Source organism: Salvia hispanica, chromosome 4 (genome assembly GCF_023119035.1).
Source record: "Salvia hispanica cultivar TCC Black 2014 chromosome 4, UniMelb_Shisp_WGS_1.0, whole genome shotgun sequence".
NCBI lineage: Eukaryota > Viridiplantae > Streptophyta > Magnoliopsida > Lamiales > Lamiaceae > Salvia > Salvia hispanica.
The window spans coordinates 25,321,364-25,339,644 of record NC_062968.1 but is presented as its reverse complement, the minus strand read 5'-3'; the positions used below and the strand labels follow the sequence as shown (position 1 = coordinate 25,339,644).

General features: G+C 37.6%; 3 protein-coding genes and 1 long non-coding RNA gene across 5 annotated transcripts; 1 reads left to right on the top strand and 3 right to left on the bottom strand.

The window, feature by feature from the left end:
- Nucleotides 1–65: 65 nt before the first annotated feature.
- Nucleotides 66–3,611, bottom strand: LOC125218227 (protein AUXIN SIGNALING F-BOX 2-like). The gene is made up of 3 exons (XM_048119861.1): nucleotides 2,482–3,611; nucleotides 1,125–1,620; nucleotides 66–1,027 (listed from the first exon to the last, which is right to left on the bottom strand). The coding sequence occupies exons 1-3, from the start codon at nucleotides 2,958–2,960 to the stop codon at nucleotides 251–253; spliced, it is 1,752 nt and encodes a 583-aa protein (XP_047975818.1). The 5' UTR covers nucleotides 2,961–3,611; the 3' UTR covers nucleotides 66–250.
- Nucleotides 3,612–6,073: 2,462 nt separating this feature from the next.
- Nucleotides 6,074–9,155, bottom strand: LOC125185420. Of its 2 annotated transcripts, none has more exons than XR_007170131.1 (3): nucleotides 9,065–9,155; nucleotides 6,777–7,882; nucleotides 6,074–6,329 (listed from the first exon to the last, which is right to left on the bottom strand). It is a non-coding gene; the product is annotated as an uncharacterized LOC125185420 (long non-coding RNA). The 2 variants fall into 2 exon arrangements; XR_007170132.1 differs by lacking the exon at nucleotides 9,065–9,155 and having other exon boundaries at nucleotides 6,777–6,829; nucleotides 7,322–8,284.
- A 1,240-nt stretch (nucleotides 9,156–10,395) lies between these two features.
- LOC125222690 (B3 domain-containing transcription factor FUS3-like) lies at nucleotides 10,396–15,627 on the top strand. The gene is made up of 6 exons (XM_048125445.1): nucleotides 10,396–10,687; nucleotides 13,406–13,495; nucleotides 13,664–13,764; nucleotides 14,159–14,205; nucleotides 14,297–14,373; nucleotides 14,454–15,627. The coding sequence occupies exons 1-6, from the start codon at nucleotides 10,502–10,504 to the stop codon at nucleotides 14,715–14,717; spliced, it is 765 nt and encodes a 254-aa protein (XP_047981402.1). The 5' UTR covers nucleotides 10,396–10,501; the 3' UTR covers nucleotides 14,718–15,627.
- On the bottom strand, nucleotides 15,379–18,281 carry LOC125222689 (mitochondrial phosphate carrier protein 3, mitochondrial). The gene is made up of 6 exons (XM_048125444.1): nucleotides 17,900–18,281; nucleotides 16,793–17,154; nucleotides 16,667–16,710; nucleotides 16,062–16,276; nucleotides 15,832–15,956; nucleotides 15,379–15,747 (listed from the first exon to the last, which is right to left on the bottom strand). Exons 1-6 carry the CDS (start codon nucleotides 18,185–18,187, stop codon nucleotides 15,699–15,701), a joined length of 1,083 nt encoding a protein of 360 aa, XP_047981401.1. The 5' UTR covers nucleotides 18,188–18,281; the 3' UTR covers nucleotides 15,379–15,698.

The window sequence follows — 18,281 nt, the reverse complement described above, 5'->3', positions numbered from 1 at the left end:
GCTTATAATTGCAGTGCACTAGGCACATCAGGATACAAGCAAGTGTATAAATAGAGAGAGAGATATTGAGGTGAGAAGTAGTGGATATAAGCGAAAGCAAGATACATAGTTTGAAGTCAAATGAATATCCCCCTCCATATATAACAACAATAAGCCATCAGTGAACTAGCAAATGCATAAACAGGTGGGGTCTAAATTAACAACCTAGAGCTAAATAATACATACGAGCCAACAGCTCCGGCTGCTGCATTTACAACGTCCAAACAAAATCCGGGGCATCCTTCCGAGGCCCGACAAGCGTCCGGTACAAGTACATCTTCTCGACTCTATGCCTATCATCATAGGTGGCCTCACCGTCCCCCTCACCAGCCTCGTTGATTATCTCAACATTGAGCCGCGGCATCTTCTCAGCCAGAGTCTTGCATCCTCCGAGGGTCACTTCGCATGAGGACATCCAAAGGGATCGCATTGTTTCATACTTCCCCATGTCCGATAAAAGTGCCATGTTACCAAACGGGCTGTCTCTGATCTCTAGCTTCTTCAGTTTCTTGCACCCGTTGAGCACGTAGAGCATCCCTTTATCGCTGTCACCAGCAAACGCGATAGAGAGCATTTCAAGCTGCTCAGCATACATGCCTATGTAAAGAAAGACTTGATCCGTCAGAAGGCCTGAGACTGATAGCCGTGTCAGGCGCTTGCATGACTGGACAATCGCCCCAAAACCTTCATCGAGTGGTTGGTTGGTTGCAGCATCTGGTACAATTGGGTTAAGGGTGCACAACCGGAAACGTATGAAGTTAGGGCAGTTTTTGGCTACTGTGATGAGGGCAGCATTGGTCATCTGCTGACAGAAGTACAAGATTGAGTTCAGTTTCGGGCATCCAGCTGATATAGCAACGAGCCCTTCTTCCGTTACAGCTGTATTTCCCACGCCATAGAGGTCAGATGGGAAGACTCTCAACTCCTGTAGCTCCTTGCATGTGTTGGCCACGACACCAAGTCCTTTATCTCCAATGGTATCTAAAATCTGTGTAGTTAAAGTCCAACCTCAATTAATCACAGGGAAAGAAAAGAGAAACAAGTAGCTACAACGAAACAAGCTCAACAGGAATTGGAAAACAAACCCAGAGCCGCTCTATTTTCTTGCAGTGACAGATTAGCTTTATAAGCTCATTACTGAAGATTCCAGGGGCGTAACTCAAGTTCAACGAGGTCAAATTGGTGCAGATTGGGTAGATGGCAGGCAAGCAGCGTCCATTAACATCCAGAAACCCTGACAAGCTTCTAATTGAATGACAATTCTTCATAGCATTTGTCAGTTTGACATAAGTCTCCGAGTCCGGATCATGGGTGAAGGAGCCAGTGCCCAAATCACTCAACTGAGGAGCTCGCACCAAAATCTTCGGCAGAACCTCCAGAGGCACTGTGTGGTTCAGTCTTAGACTCCTAAGGTTGGGACATCTTGCAACCAGTCTCTCGAGAGCAGCAACGTTAACCTCTCCCTTGAGGCATGCAAAATTTAACGAGACCAAAGAGGTACAGCTCTCGGGAAAACACTTGAGCCACTGGCCCTTGCGATCATCAACTTCATTTTCCTGCAGATCGAGCTCCCTGAGAAACCTGTCGTGAAAGATTGAGTCATCAACAACCGAGAAGCAATATCCTCGAACTAACAGAGGAACAACTTGAGTGTATAAACAACTAAAAACCTGACTCCACATATTACACGAGGTGTTAGTTTAGTGTGATAAGATCGAGTTTTTGAAGGATTAAACAAGTCCAAAACTAACCATACCATAAATGTAAATGGACATTACGATTTTATGGATTGGACCACTCAAAGCAAACACTCCTATGACCACAAATCTAATCCACCACAAACCTTCAATTGACAAAATTGTGATTCTTATTAAGAAAGAGATTCAAACTCGTACCATCCACAATCGTCACAAAATTTATTCCATGCCAAAATCACCAACAGCATAACAGATCAACTACAAAGTTCAGCATAAAAAAACTCAGGCCCACAAATTCCAATTGCTCAAAGCAGCAAGAAAAATACTCCAGAGCATAAAAACCAAGAACTTGATTGAAATCATACTAACTATCCACAATCATGACCATATTTATATTCCACACTAAACAAGTACAGTAACTTATACCATAAAAGCCAAGAACTTGATTGTAATTATACTAGTACCATGATCATGACCATATTCATATTCCACACCAAACCAAAATCACCATAAGCATAACAGAACAACTAACTACAAGTTCAGCATGAAAAGAAATAACTCAAGCCCAGCTTGTTCCAATTGCTCAAACCAGCAAGAAAACAACTGTATACCATGAAAGCTCACAATTTAATTTAATCCAAAAAATACCAAATTTCCCCCGATAGCACAAAATAGCAAGTCAACTACCACACAGCCGAAAGGGAATAAAGAAGTTAATCGAATTCATGAAAACCAAAAATCACACCTGCAATTAGATGCAATGGCAGCAAGACCATCGGTAGTGAACCCTTCACAGCTGACCAAAACCAAAGACTTGAAATTGGGGAAAGATTTCGCAAGCAGCTCGAGGCTCTCATCCGACACCACCATCCTCTTCAACCTCAGCTCCTCTAGATTGATTCCGCTCTTGGCCATCGCCTCGATCCAAGGGTACACGTGGCCGCCCCAGCCCTCAGGCACCAGATTGAAATCCGCGAAATGAGGCTTCCCTTTCAGTGTCAACGATCGGAGCCGCGGAAACCTAGCAATCAACCGCTCCGGATTCACGGCGTAGCAGTTGCCGATGAACACCTTCTCGCGGCTGAATCGCTCCACGCTGTACCACGATTTGCACACCAGCGACACCGCATTCCGGTCGCGGTGGGAGGTCAGGAAATCGAACACGTGTTCGAGCACTTCCTCCGGGAAGTAATTCATCACGCTCTGAAACTGAAACAGACACATCCTCTGATTTTTTCGATGAAGAACCCTAATTTTTCGGATCTGAAATTGGCGGTGATTCGGCGGATAGGAAGGTGGAATCTCACAGCAACAAACAGATCTGAGAAGCTGAGAAAGAGGAAATTGAAGAAATCAACTGTTTTGGGAGGTTGAAAAGGGGAATAGAGTTGAAAAACTATAAGATAATGGAAAGAGAGATTATTCTGAGCTCACTTATCACCATCATCATCCAAAAATCAAAAGGTGATGATTACTAAGTTGAACAGAGAGAAAAAAAAAAATCAAAAGGTAAAAAATCTCGATAGAGCAAGATCTTCAACACCAAATCCAACTGCCGATTGGAAAAAAAACTTCCCCAATTAATCGATTTATGTAACAAAAGGATCCAAAATGAATTGGAACTGAAAAAAGGAAAACCTAGATCCAGCAATTAATTGAGTTTGTAGAGCAAAAAAAATCTATCCTCATCTCCATCTCTCTCTCTCTAACCCCATTCAGTCATGTTGAAGGGGTAAAGCTGAAACAACACTCTCTCAGCTCATCATCAGACAAAAGAAAGGGAGAAGGGGGGAGCTTAACTATGGTTAGGTAGATGAACGGCTGGCATGGAAGGAAGATGGAATCTTGACCGTAGAAAGGGCATGTGTCTTCTTTTCTCTGGTTTCGATGTGCAATCCCCTCTGCCAAAACGTCCTCATGGAATTGGGAACTCCATTTTCCACTTTGGCGATAACGTTGTTGTTTCGCACGCGCCCAGACACTCCCATGTGGGGGATCTCCTTCAATCGCCGCGCGAGTGCCGATATTTTTCGTACGCGAGCGCGTGTCGTGTGGTGTATGCTTTTTTCTTCTGATTTTTTTTTTGTGTGTCACCCATTTTTTCCGAGGTCTCAGTATTGTTTTGTTTGTTTAATACTCCCTCCGTCCCACATTAGGAGTCATTTATTATTATGGCTCGGATTTTAAGAAAGAGTTGAAGTGTGTAATAAATAAAGTGAGATGGTAGAGTGTATAATAAATGAAGTGGGATGGTAGAGTGGATTGAAGGTGGGTCTCTTTTGACTTTTGATTTTTATTTTGATTTATTTTAATGTAGATAATGACATTTTTATGTAATTTTGATGAAGAATGGGGTAAAATTCTATGACCAAATATGTAAAATTCTAAAAGTGACTCTTAAACTGGGACGGACTTTTATAACAAAAAGTGACTATTAATCTGGAACGGAGGGAGTATTTTTTTTTGGGCAGGGTCGAAATATTGAATGATTGAATAAGCATTTATTATTGATTTGAAGGATTTTGAGATCTATTATTCGAAATAAAAATCAATTATTGGCAAAAATTTTAAGTTTTGATCAATATTAGAATTTTTAAAAATATTAGTTACTCCATATTATAATTTTAATTGTAGTATATTTAATTGCCTCAGTGGCATAAAATTCTAGCTAGATACATATATAAAAACAAACGATTTGACTAAGTAGATGTATTAAAATTATCTAAATGTTTTGTTTCTATCAGTCACATCAGCACAATTTTTTCTAAATTTGAGATTATGCGACAATTGAAAAAAAATGTAATTGGCAAATAACTAATTTAACTATGTAATGCGGCAAGATAATTAAGTAGCTGCCATGTTGGAAATAATAAAGGTGCTGGACGTTGGAATCATATGAATTTTACAACCTAATCGTAGTAATGCTTTATTTAATTTAATTGGGACGAAATATGGTGCGAAAATTGTCAAACAAAATGAAATTTAGGAGTTATTTAAGCATAATTATACACGTGTATGCAACAAATAAGAGTTTGAAGTCTACACGAAATACAATTATGGGGCCATTATTTTAAACGAACAAAGAAACTGGGGAGGTGCATGACACTTTTCATACAAAATACGAGTATATTATTAGCAGTACTTGATTTAAAATAGAGAAAAAAGGTGAGTGGGAGGTTTATGGGCTGGCAAAACTTGTCTAGCATGGGAATTAAAAATAAGAAAATCATTAATCCATAATTTGATGTATTTGACTTGGATTAGTTGGTTTAAGTTTCCATCAATGTTTTTTTAGTTATTACCTAATATTTATTTTATAATCTATTTCTATTGTGTGATTTTACCAACAGTGACCATGGATCTTTTTCACATTATCAATTCATATTGTGAATGACACTAATGAGGGTAAAAGTTTAAATCCGTACTTTTAATGCGTAATTGTATACAGTTCAAAAAATATGAAATACAACTAGTAAGTATTAGACTATACTTAAATCCAAATCAATAAGACAAATGAAAAAAACACCAAAATTAGGAGTAACTAAATTAACTATAAATCGACCAAACTTTGAATTATTTTGGCAATTTATTCAAAATAAAAGACTAAATTAGTGGTGCATGTGATTACAAGAAGAAAATAATTGAGAAAAGAAAGGCATCTAAAAATAATGATGATAAATAGAGGCCATCATTTGCGAGAATTGCTCCCCACATGTGACCAACCAACCGTATAGTGTCGCAATCTGAGCTCACAGCCAAGAACCTAAATGCCAAACCATTTCGATGTAGTACGTTCATTCTACTAGGCTACATATTCAAATCATTTATCTAAATTTTCAATTTGTATTTCTTATAAAATCATCTTCATATTTTTGCGATGAGGAACATGACAAATTCATATATATAGCATTACTCACCAGGACCAAAAGGAGAATTCAGCCGAGGTTAATTTGACGCATTCAATTTAGGGACTGGTTGCATTATAGCATCCTCATCTGTGCTCTTAGCTAAGAGCACGGAGGTAGACTCGGACCCACTTTTACTCCTTGTCCTTAGCTAAGAGCACAACACCCACATCCGTGCTTTTAGCTAAGGACAAGCTCAAGGGTCTCACCATTCTATTATTCAATTTAAATACTCCAATTACTAAAAACATTTTTACATTATAAAAAATACACTAAAAAAAATTACATAATTAAAATCCTAAAAAATAAAATTTACGAAAAAAAATTGAAAAATAAATTAAAAGTGGGTAGAAAACGGATATAATTTTTTGGGAAGTGGGAAAATATTTTTTTATTATTTAAAAATATTTTTTTAATTAATTTTGATTTTTTTAAAAATAAAAAATAAAAAAATTGAATATAAGCCATTGGCCAATCAGAGAGCGTCACGTAAGGGTGCTCAGCGGCATGGACGGACAGCTCCCATCAGCGGACAACCTCGTCCTTGCCGCTGGCCAGGACGGACGGACGAGTTTTTTTCAACCGCTGCGGATGCTCTTAGAACTGTGTGGCCTGAAACCGGGCTCACGGGCTGAGCTGAAATCAGCATACTGGCTCTACTGGTTCGGTTCTGGAATTGACGGCTTCCCTGCTCCAATTTTGAGCATAGAATGTCACATAAACAACTGCATATATAATCTTTAGGATCACAAACTACAATAATTCCAACCGTTACTCCCCCTAATACTAGAAAATCAAACTCTATATAATTCAAATAAATCCTATCCTCACTGCAATTCATGCCCTCCTAGCGAATGATCAAGAAAGAGCATCACATTGAACAACAAAGTTCGATATAATTGGCATAAAACGATTATAGCCTGTGCGCTGCAACATGTCCAAGACACTAAAGCCACATAGGTTGAGGACCATCCAACCATGGATTTTGTGCAATGGTCCATCCGTAGCAGCCACCCCCAACCTACGTATCTAACGCACAGCCTCAACTAAAACTACATATAGAGTTGCGCGCAAGAAAAACTCCATGTCGAGGTGATGGAGAAAACACATAGACATAAAAAAAATGGAATATTACCAAATAGCACTAGAAACACAATACAAGCTGAAGATATGATATGTAGTTTGTTCCTGCGATTATCAGCAGCTAATGAGTAATGAGTAAATTTAAGGATTCAATTTTTGCCTCCATCACCAAGAAGAGTTCTGCAGAGGTAAAGCAGTAGCAATTAGTGTTCAAAGATAGTTTGCAGGCAAATAAATGCAGAACTATTGCAATAGCACAGCCCATATGGGTAATCAAGTGTCAACATAATGGGAAATTGCTCCTATACTGTCTACATCCATGCTGCAAAGAAATTTAATTTTGTCAAAGAGAGCTTTCATCCAATCTATTGGAAAAACATGATCTTAACGCAATAGTTACAAAGAACAACAGATCATGTCATGTCAATTGCATTAGAAACATCATGTTTTATGAAGAAAACCCATCCTAAAGTAATTAGCTCAAAAACTACTTTATATCTATGGCTCAACATAAGGAACCCACCCTTATATCATACTGATGAGGCCACACCTAAACAAAACTTCTGATTTAATATAAATATTGATACCACAACATACTTGAGCATCGTGAGAACCCCCTTAAGTAGCTAATGCATGGCCAGACACAAGCGCGCTGCGGCCCCCCAAAATTAAGCTGTGTGGCCAGGCGATGACAAATGAATTACAATTTGCACTGCAAAACCTACACATCTTCATTTAAATCCATGATATCAATAATCCCTGCAAACAATAACATCAAGTTCCATTTCGCTGCCAACCCACTTTTGACAACATTTAAAAACTAATCATCTTGGCCTTCATATTCAAGTATTCTGGATGCCTCAAACAAGAAGTCAAAGCTGATCTTGTAAGTGAACTGGAAGAAGAAGTAGTGTATTGGCACACCATAGAGTTGTTGGAGCCATTTCTGGGCATGGGCAATCAGCCATCAATTATCATAAAAGCTCACTCCAAAGACGCATAACATCAAAACTGGAGCGTGACAGATACCCCTGTGCAGCTTGCTTAATTGCTTGGCCAACTGCAGGGTGTCTAAAATATTTGAAGCATTGTTGAAACAAATATGCACATGAATATCATCACACAACCCATTAAAAAACAAACCTTAGCATCAGGCACCTGTAATATCAAATACCAACAAAATTCATCAACACAGTCATCAAATGGTTGCATCCAGCAAGACACCACCACCAACTCAAAACAGGTTGGAGATGTTGTCACTCCCACCCCCTCTCCCAATATTTTCTTTGTAAGACAAATTTGAACCATGTTATAGCATCAAGGACAACTCAACCATGGTAAAATTCAAGGCAATTCTAACAGAGGGATTAACAAAACGACAGAGGAAAGGATGAAATGCAATGCTAGTAATGAAGGAGGAAAGTAGATTTGATAGTGATTGGCAGACTCAATAGCCATCATCATTGAGTGTGTTCTTCTTTGGTCAAGAGACATACCAATAACCCAATCACAATTCACTAGAGCATAAAGGATTCCAGAAACTATTACTGAATAGAAAAAAAGGAGTTGATACAAGAACACTACATCTGTTTACTTTCCACAAAGAGCTAGCAGCCACAGCAAAAGAGCAGGTGTGTGAAGTTACTGTAAACTACTGCCCTATGATCTTCTAGTACTAGTATCCTATAATTCCATTTCCCATAACTTCATCTCAAAGTCTTATAAGGTCACCAGAATTTGATCTCTTCTTAAGATATCAAATGACACCATTATATTTCCAACATAAAATAAGAAAAGTAAAACTACTACTACTACTACTACTACTTTTCATTCTAATCAGCACACCACATACGATTTTAGGGTGATTTCTTTCATGTTTACTATACTAGCATTTAATGTAGTGGAGTATCTCATAACCTTCATAGACTGCATCATAAAACTAGGATATATCCTCAACCTGATGCCTTCAATCTATTAACACATGCCACAGCATTGCAAGGTATCAAAAGATAATATGAAGTAGCGCACAAAATAATCAACTTAACCGGAAAATTGCTAAAATTCTGAACAAATTATATACAGCTAAATAACGAGTGATACGAATCCTGCAAATAACGACTGAAAATTGAGCATTTACGAATAACTTCCATGAAATTGAGCGAATCTCATAGTAAATTACAAATACACAAATCACGAGTGATACGAATCCTGCAAATGATAGCATTTACTGATGGAAGCTAACGATCATAAGCTCCAAACTCAGAGCCTATCATCATTCATCACACGCAACACAAATGGTTTCATAAATCGTAATACAGACTCAAATCAATACAACATTACCTCGAATTCCCGCTCGTGAGCACAGCAACTCCAACAGTAGCTCAACAAATATAGCGGATTGAATGCGAGAGTGTTAGCTTGTTTCGCAATAATCGAATGAAAAAAGTAGTACTAACAGAAATTTATGGGCTTAGATTAGTTCTCAGCTCATCAATTGAGTTGGGCCTATTGTATTGCGCAGCCCAACAATTCACATATTCAGACTCTAACTTTCTTCTACTATACTCATAACTATGGAAATGCTATACTCATTTTTACTTTAATATTCCTATATAATAACCATGATTACGACAGATTAAAATATAACATCAACCTACAGTAATTCTTATAAAATCATCGTTTATATCGTTATAGTATGAATTTATAATTTCGTGCAAATCATGTAATGTACGGGCATAGTAGTTAAAATTAATTACTACTATTTCCACATTTTTATATAAAAAGTGCAATTTCGTGCAAATCATAGGAGTAGTAATTAAAAGTGGACCAATATTAACCCTACACATCATTCTAAATGTGGATTTCATAATCCATTAACACTCATTTTACTACATTTTCCTTCACTCTCTCTTACTTTTCCCATCTCTTACTTTACCAATTATACATTAAAATAAAATCTGTATCATTCACAATCTTATCTATTTTTTGTGGACGGAGAGAGTATAAGAAAGGTGTCATACTTAAAAATGCCTATTTTCCACATTTTTTTATATAGTATTTCCATAGCTATACCAAAATGCTAAAATGGAGAATTAACTATTAAATCTAAATAAACCCTGTCCTGCACTGTGCAGTAGCTCACTACCACTAGTAACTGTCAAGATTATGAATCACTCCATTAGAATAAAGTAATGTACACACATGTTTGTTGAATACTTTGGGTGACATCACTTTCTTAGTACTTTGACTTTAGAGTTGTAGCAGTACTAAGTAGTAGTATTTTAATAATTTGTGTAAGAAGATGTGAGTGAAAAAAGAATAAAATAATATTCAGGTGATGTATGGTGTAGAGGTGTTGTGGACGTGGCAACCACACAGCTGACGGTGGTGCATGCCCGAGAGAAATGCAGTGATGATGCTATATCAACAAGAGAGAAAGAGCTCTAATGTCTAATCTTCAATCTTTTTGTGTCTCAATTATAACCAGAGAGAAGCAAAGTAACGCCATTGAATTCATCAGAGCTTTATCAACACCTGGACCTCCTCCTCTCCCCCCACCCCATTTCCATTCGTCACTCTCTTTAATAACTCCAACTCTCAACTGTGGTTAAAAATCAAATCTTGAAATTTCACCATGAATGAAGCTTGCACAAGTGTCATCCTTGCTAAATTTAGAACATTTCCTGCCTTTATAAGATCCCCACCTCCCCAACTCTCCTTCACCATTCCCTCTCTCTCTCTCTCTCTCTCTCTACAAAGGCAAAAAAGGAGATTTTCATGGAGAGAAACGGCAATGCGGCTGAGGGAGGAAGCAGGAGGGGCCGGGGCCGAGGCCGAGGCCGCCGGGCTGATCTTTTGGCGGGCCCGGTGCAGAGAGGGCCCAGAATGGTGCGGGCCAGGCGGGCCAGCCTCCAGGGCCTCGCCATGCCCGGAGTGCACGTGCCGCCTCTGCCTGTCGCACGTGTGAGTTTTTTTAAACCCTTTTTTTTTTTTTTTACCATTATGGGGTGATTTTTTCTTGGTTTACTAATGTTCATCTTTACAGACTCAATTCTCCATAACAGGAAATGAAAAACAAAACGCAGCCAATTTTCTCCCGTATTTTTATGTGATTTAAACAATAACAATAACATCAACATGGATCGTTGAAACCACAATTTTGCACCCAAATTTTAACAACTGTTTTAAAAAAATATAAAGAATGAATAAGGGATGATTTTCAATTGATCTACAAATTTACCCGTCGCGTTCAACTTTGGAATAAATTAGCTTTGAATTAAATTATGAGACAAAAAAGTGAATTTAATTTTTCAAAATTTACAAATTTTGGATCTATTTTGGTTGGGAGCACAGAAATTTGTAAATGTTTTCGTTTGTTAGCTAACCACTTTTTTTGCACTTTGTCTACACAAGACGGTGAAGGCTGGACTTTTCCTAATTTATTTATGGCTGATTTTGTAACTGAAAAATTATAAAACAAATGGATTAAAAGTTATTGGTTTTGAAAATTTAAATTATGTATAGACTATAGTACATGTGTATACTATTTTAAAATTATATATTACATCGATGTCCTGCCTTGATAAAAACATGTTAATTTGAATAGCTGAGTCATTTTATTTAATGCAGGTATAGATAAAAACAAATGGCCAGCTAGTCAAGAACAAAGCATGCTATGTAATTCAGTAGACACATAAAATTACTATGTTTATGTGTATGTTTCTAATTAATGTGTTAATCTGAGTTACTATTAGTGCATGTTAATTCAAGCATGAAGGGTAAAGTTTCCAGATATTGATTAGCTTAAGAAGAACGTGATAATTTATGTAGAATGTTAATAGCATGCCATGGATGTGATAATAGTCGGGTGTTTTAATTATGTCTTTATTGTGTATGTGTGTCTAAACATAATTTTTATTATAACGAACTCTGGTGGTTAATAACGAACGACCGTTGGAGTAACTGGATTCATGCTACAATGGACATTATCCAATTATGTACGCCTCTAGCTAGGTCTAGTCAATGTTTGCGGATTTGCCAGCCTTGTAGTTTGTGTATGACACATCAACAGATAAAATGCACTATATGTTTGTAGAATAACAATATGTAAACTTATATATGCATCCCTAAATCTAGTAGAAGTTCGAATATTTGGTGGCTCACGTCATCAAATCTAGCATATGATTGTTTGGTCTCTGAAAGCAAATCTATATATGCATCACTAGATCTAATAAAAAAGTGTTCAAATGTGTCGGCATTGACATTCGTGCGCGAAACGGCAGTAGATCTAGCGTATGATTGTATTTGTACATTAGTTAAAAGTTGACTGTATATATGTCACTAGATGTAGTAAATGTTCGTTAGTGTTTTGGCCTTGTTGTTTGTGGATCACATGACTTAAGAAAATCTAGGGTATGCTTGTACATTAGTTTAGAATTACTTATATCAACGTCATGTTTTTGTAAATGATTGTGGATTTGTCGGCCTGGTTGTTTGTGCATCACATGTCGGTGGATCTAGATCTAATCATCCTATGCGTTTACATAGTTAACCAGTATATACGTCAATACACGTAATAAATTTTTGTAGATTTGTCGGTCTTGTTGTTTGTAGATCACAAGTCAGTAGATCTTATGTACGCTCGTACATTAGCTATATATACACCAATAGATATAGTAAATTTTCTAGATTTGTCGGCCTTGTTTGTAGATCACACGTCAATAGATCTTATTTGCGTGTACAATATTATCCTAGATCTTATATATGTGTACAATATTATCCTTTATATCCCTACACCTAGTAGGCGCTTGCAGATTCATTTGCCTTGATGACATGTTAATAGATTTAACGTATGCGTGTACATTAATTAAAGGTGAACCTACATATGCATTGCTAAATATCTATTCTAATTATTATCATGAAAATGTGTATATTTCAATTTTTTTTATAGGTCTAAAATATCATTACTTATAATTTAATAATTTGATACTATATATATATTCATATTTAGATACTATCTAGACATGTTTGTTTTGGTAAAAAAAAATAAGAATCCTTTGTATCTAAAGTTCCTTAAAATTATGATTTCTTTTATCAATTATTGACATATATTATTGAACATGCGCCATACGTACCATTTATCTAGTTTATAAAAGTCGAATATTCGCCGGTCTATATATTCAAGCATAACATCTCAGCATACCTAACATACACTTGTACATTAGTTAAAATTTATGTGTATATATGCCACTAAAATACATGTAAATTTTAACTGACGGTTCGAACTAATGCTTATATATATGCGTCACTAGAACTAGTAAATGCTTGCGGGAAGGTCTCACATGGTCTGGACTGGTTTTTGTCGAGTTTTCCATGATTTTATAGGCCTATTTCTATGCCTCTTTGTCCAATATCTTTACTATATATGGTATAACTTAGGTTAACAAGATCTTGATTAATACAATAATATGTTTGTATGTGTATATATGCAATCATCGAATCTTTCTGTTAACAAGTAATAGATGCATCTATTTTCCGATCCTGGAGTAATGATGCATCTGTTTTTCGATCCTCATTACAACGGTTGTTAACCTATCTATACGCACTTAATTATATGTAGTTAGTTAATTCTTGTAGATTTGTTACATTAAGACAGTTTGGATTGTTTTCTAATGTTTTCAGGAAATTGATGTCTCAAAACTTGCGTATCTTTTCAATAAGCAGCTAAGGAACAGCGACGTAGGCGTCCTGAGAAGGATGATCCTTCCAAAGGTCCGTAGCTTTAATCTTGCTCGTTGTTACGTTATGCGCACTAATCGATTAAATCCTAGTCGTCTCACAGTGTAACGGCTTCATGCATTGTTTCTCCTCTAATTTGTATTGTTACATTATCCAAGTAAATGTTATTCGACATTTGATTAACTAGTTCACAAATTTCAGAAAGAAGCTGAGAAATATCTTCCTATCCTTCAATCCAAAGAAGGAATTGCGATTAGCATGCTTGACATGGATGGAATTCACGAGTGGTGGTTCAAGTACAGGTTAGAATCGAACATATTCTCGTAAACAACTTATTTTCTCATCCAACATATATACTTGTAAGGCTGTAGTTCTTTAAATTCTTGTTGAGATCCTAGATGTTTGAAGAACATAGGAAAAGAAAATGAATCAAACAGGAAACTGGTGTTTTCATGGTTTGTATAAGTAGGCTGCCAAAATTGCCTAATTATTCCACTGTATTTGCTTTCTCTCAAGAAAAAGATCCCTATTAGCTTAAAGCATAGTCATTAAATCTTACACAATATCTTAACTTGTCATATCAAGTCAAGCAAACCATTTTCGCGTGATTTATGGCATTGAAACACAAAGGATTGTCTCATTTTCAAGTTTATTTGCGTCTTTTTTTCACTTGGTTTATGACATCATCCGACACAGATTCTGGCCGAACAACAGCAGTCGGATGTATGTGCTCGAGTACACCGGTATGAACACCTCTAACCAACTTGCATCATTTGCTTCCTTCAAGTTTGTTTGCTCCTTAAATCTATATAATGTGGTGGCAAATCTTCTTAGGGGAATTTGTGCACGCGCATGGTTTGGTAACCAACGACTTCATTCTCGTCTACCAGAACGTCGAAGACGGAAGATATGTAAGCAAAGATTTGCATATGCATGGATGATTCACATTCATGTTCGATATAAAAAATGGTAACTTTGCATAATATTGCAGATCATTGAGGCAAGAAAGAAAGGGCAAGATCTTGCACCGAGGATGTCCGACAATCTCGCGATGACTGGAGCAGCACCCGAGCTGGACCTCCTCGAACTCCCTGATCTAGATTACACCGAGATGGTGTATGCGTATGACAACGAGTTCTTGGACGACTCTCCCCTCGACTACACGGGGGACTCTATCAACTTACCAAACCTCGGATCGGACTCCTCTTCCGAAGCCAAAAATGATGAAGACTTCGACTCCGACTTCGGATTGTGAAAGATATTGAAACTTTTGGTTTGGAAAGAAGTATGTGGGATGGGGTAAGTATTGGTTACGTACACATAAATAAATACATAAAGGTAGAAGGAAAAGTAAGGTACCATCATATTCCTGTGTTTTCTATTGAATGAACTTAAATTGTCTTTATACATATCTATCTGAACTTTGTTGTTACTTGGCCTTCTAGTCGAATTTAGGAAAAAAGTTTGCCAATGGGAATCACGCAAAATCAAATGGCATGTTCAATAGATTGATCACGCCAATCCAATTGGGTGTTTCAAACACGGAACGTCTTAATCCATCCCAAAAATCAACAATCAATCCATCTCTGATTCATGCCATTTTCGAAGGCGCTGTTGCACGCCAATCCAATTGGCATTGCCATTATTCATTTTTCCTTGTAAAGGAATGAAAAAGGAAAAAAAAAAAAAGGATTTTTCAAATTGAAATTTTACTATTGATCCTCACTATTATGTGAGTAGGCGGTTTAGCCAACAGCTTTAATCATTTTTAAATAATGACTTGAAATTCGCAAATCGTTTTAAATGAGAACTACCGTAAAAAATGCCCAATAATCAAATAAAAAGGCTGTAACTATGATAACTATAAAATGCCCAAAAATGCCCACCAATTATGAAATCACAAATAACAAACAAAATAAAACAATCAAAAACTCGTATTCTCAGTGATGAGGATCATCTTATAGTTATTTGTCTCAGGAAAAAATATAAGGTTGCAGTGGCTAAGTTTGAACCCTCCATACATTTTGCCGATTATTTTAAATTTTGCAGGGAGGCACTTTCACAAATCCTATTGCGGCATCTAGTTCTACAAGTTTGCAAATATGCAAAGTACTCCAATCAGCCAAAAGCATTAGAAAAAAAAAAACCGTCGAAAGTTCAATAAACCCGAAAGAATACTCCCGATGTCTTGATGGCGAGCAAAGTTCAATTTTATGATGAATTTATGTAACTTGTTCTACGCCTTAATAGGCTCGGCTGCAGGAGCAGCCCCACCGGTCGTTGGCCTGAAAGTTTTGAAAAACAAATGTCAGCGACGAATGTGGGGAGTTAGTTGGGTCATAATGTAACAGCACCGAAAATATACTTACAGGCCAACAAAAACTTTGAAAGCATCATAGATACCCCACTGGGCTCCGGTGAGAGTTCCAATCATGACAATACGAAGAGGAAGTCCTCGGGTGAATAGACCCACGACCCCTATCTTCTTTACAGCCTTTAGAAACAAAATAACAAACAAGAATATAAGGGAATGAAACACATAAATGACAGCTTAAATGTTTTGTTGAGTGGAAAAATCACAGGAAACAAGAACACTTACATCACCAACAGTTGCACCCTTGGCATTGTTGAGGAAAGAGACGAGGTTGTCAGCTGGATGTGATACAATGGCACATAACACACCAGCAATGTATCCACCACCGAAACTCACACCAAGCTGGAGGGGCTTGCTGCATTCGTTTTTAGGTGTGGGGATAGCATGCTTGTAGATCATCTCCACAATAGTCTCGAAGGACGCAAACTTCATCATTGTGTCTGCAGGTTAAAACATTAGCTGTCAGGTGAGATGAAATTTCTTACACGAAGCAGAATAGGGATGAAGATGACACGAACTGGTATATGTATAGACCAAATCAGTTGACAGGCAACAAATCCAGTCTATGATGGTCAACAAGAACATGTTTTTTTCCTTCAATTTAAGGACATCCAGCCTGGGATGCACAAAGTGAGTGTGTCACCCTAATACCAATCACCACTTACACACAAAGCACATAATAAAGGGTGAATGATCACACTGTTCTTGTAGAAAGCAGTTTACCATCTTTACGAAAGACTTACTTATTCCTAGTAGCACCCTATCAAACAATGTTTATAATAACAGATAAAGTACCAGCAGAAGAAATAAATAAGAGGTCCAGAACTTACATGGAATTTGACGCCCCCAGAGAGGAACCAGGCCCTTGTACAGTCTGCAAGGGTTGACAAATTATGACTAACATAACTTCATATCAAGCTATAGGTCAAAACAAAAGCATAAGTTATCTAACATACCCTAGAGCTCCTTCGGATCTCACAAACTTGGGAAATCCATCAGACAGACCTCTAGCAAATCCAGGCTGAGTCTGAACCCGAACCTTCACAGCTTCCATAGGGCAAAGGGCAACATCGGCAATCAACTCAGCAGATGCAGAGCCAGCAAGATAGATGAGAGTCTTGTACTTAGCTGCATTTTCTGGTCCAGCAAGGTCGGAATAGTACTTCTTAAAGAATTCATAGAATCCAAACTTGCATGCACCCTGAGCGCTGTAACCTAGGAGAGTAGGTACCCAGCCCCTGAAGAAACCTTTAACTCCCTGCTCCTTTAGTAGCACTCCAAAACCTGATGAGATGCTCTTGTACTTGGCGGGATCAATCTGGCAACATAAACAACATAGACTTAGTTTAGACTTGAGTTCGGGCTGCCTAATGCCCCATCACCAACCTATCAGCAGACACTTTTCCTGTTATTTATTTTGCAAGATCAATCACTTTCCTTCCATCATACTCAAACACAAAATTCTGTATGATATATCTTCATCAAAATATCAGAGAATATTCTTCATTAAATAAAATGATGAAAAACAAATGAGCTACTCGTGTTTCTGATTTCAGAATTCATCATATTTGGTAAACATCCACAAAATTCCGGAGTGTCTGACACTCAAATCTTCACGAAGATACCATAGAATGTGGTTTGCTATAAATGGATCAGAAATCAAATGAGTTATTAACATGTCTGATTTCAATAAACATCACATGTTTCTGATCTAACAAAATCAACTTATATAGTTCAATTATCATCATGATTCAGATGAGAAAACACAGAGTCGAACATAGTAACATCAATAGATAAGAAGCGGGTTCTAGATCATGAAACTAGGCGTGGTTGATTCATCAACAGTTTCAACAAACCTTGAATTTAGATTACAACAACAGCAACGATCATAAATAAAAACAGAGAGCACATAGATCTAATCAACAAACTAGTCAACACAAGTAAATGGCAAAAGGATTCGTCAGCAACGAGAATACACATAGTCAAATACATCTTCTGCAAGATATACGACACAATCGGAACAACAATGAAGTAAAACGAAGCTAGGAAGAACAGATCTATACCTGCATATTACATTTGACGAGATCGAGAGGAGTGACAGCCATGTGAGTAAGGCCGCAGCTGAGAATTCCACCAACCGTACAGGCGGCGTAGAACTGAGAAGAATACATCTCGATCTTCCCTGGCTCGCTCGGCGCCTGAATCATGAATCCGCCGCTGGGAGAGGAAGCCGCCGCCGCCGGCGTAGAGGAAGGCGATGCCATTTTATGGAGATTTAGGGGTTTGGAGGTGAAAGAGGAGCTGTAGAGATAGGACGGGATGAGAGACTGGCGGTCGGAGGAGAAAGCCATGGGCGGCGGTTCTAAGGCGGCTCCTCCGGGAAGGGTAGTAGAGTTTTTTCCGATTGAAGAAAACCAAAAGCAGAAAGCGCAGCAGTGTTATTGG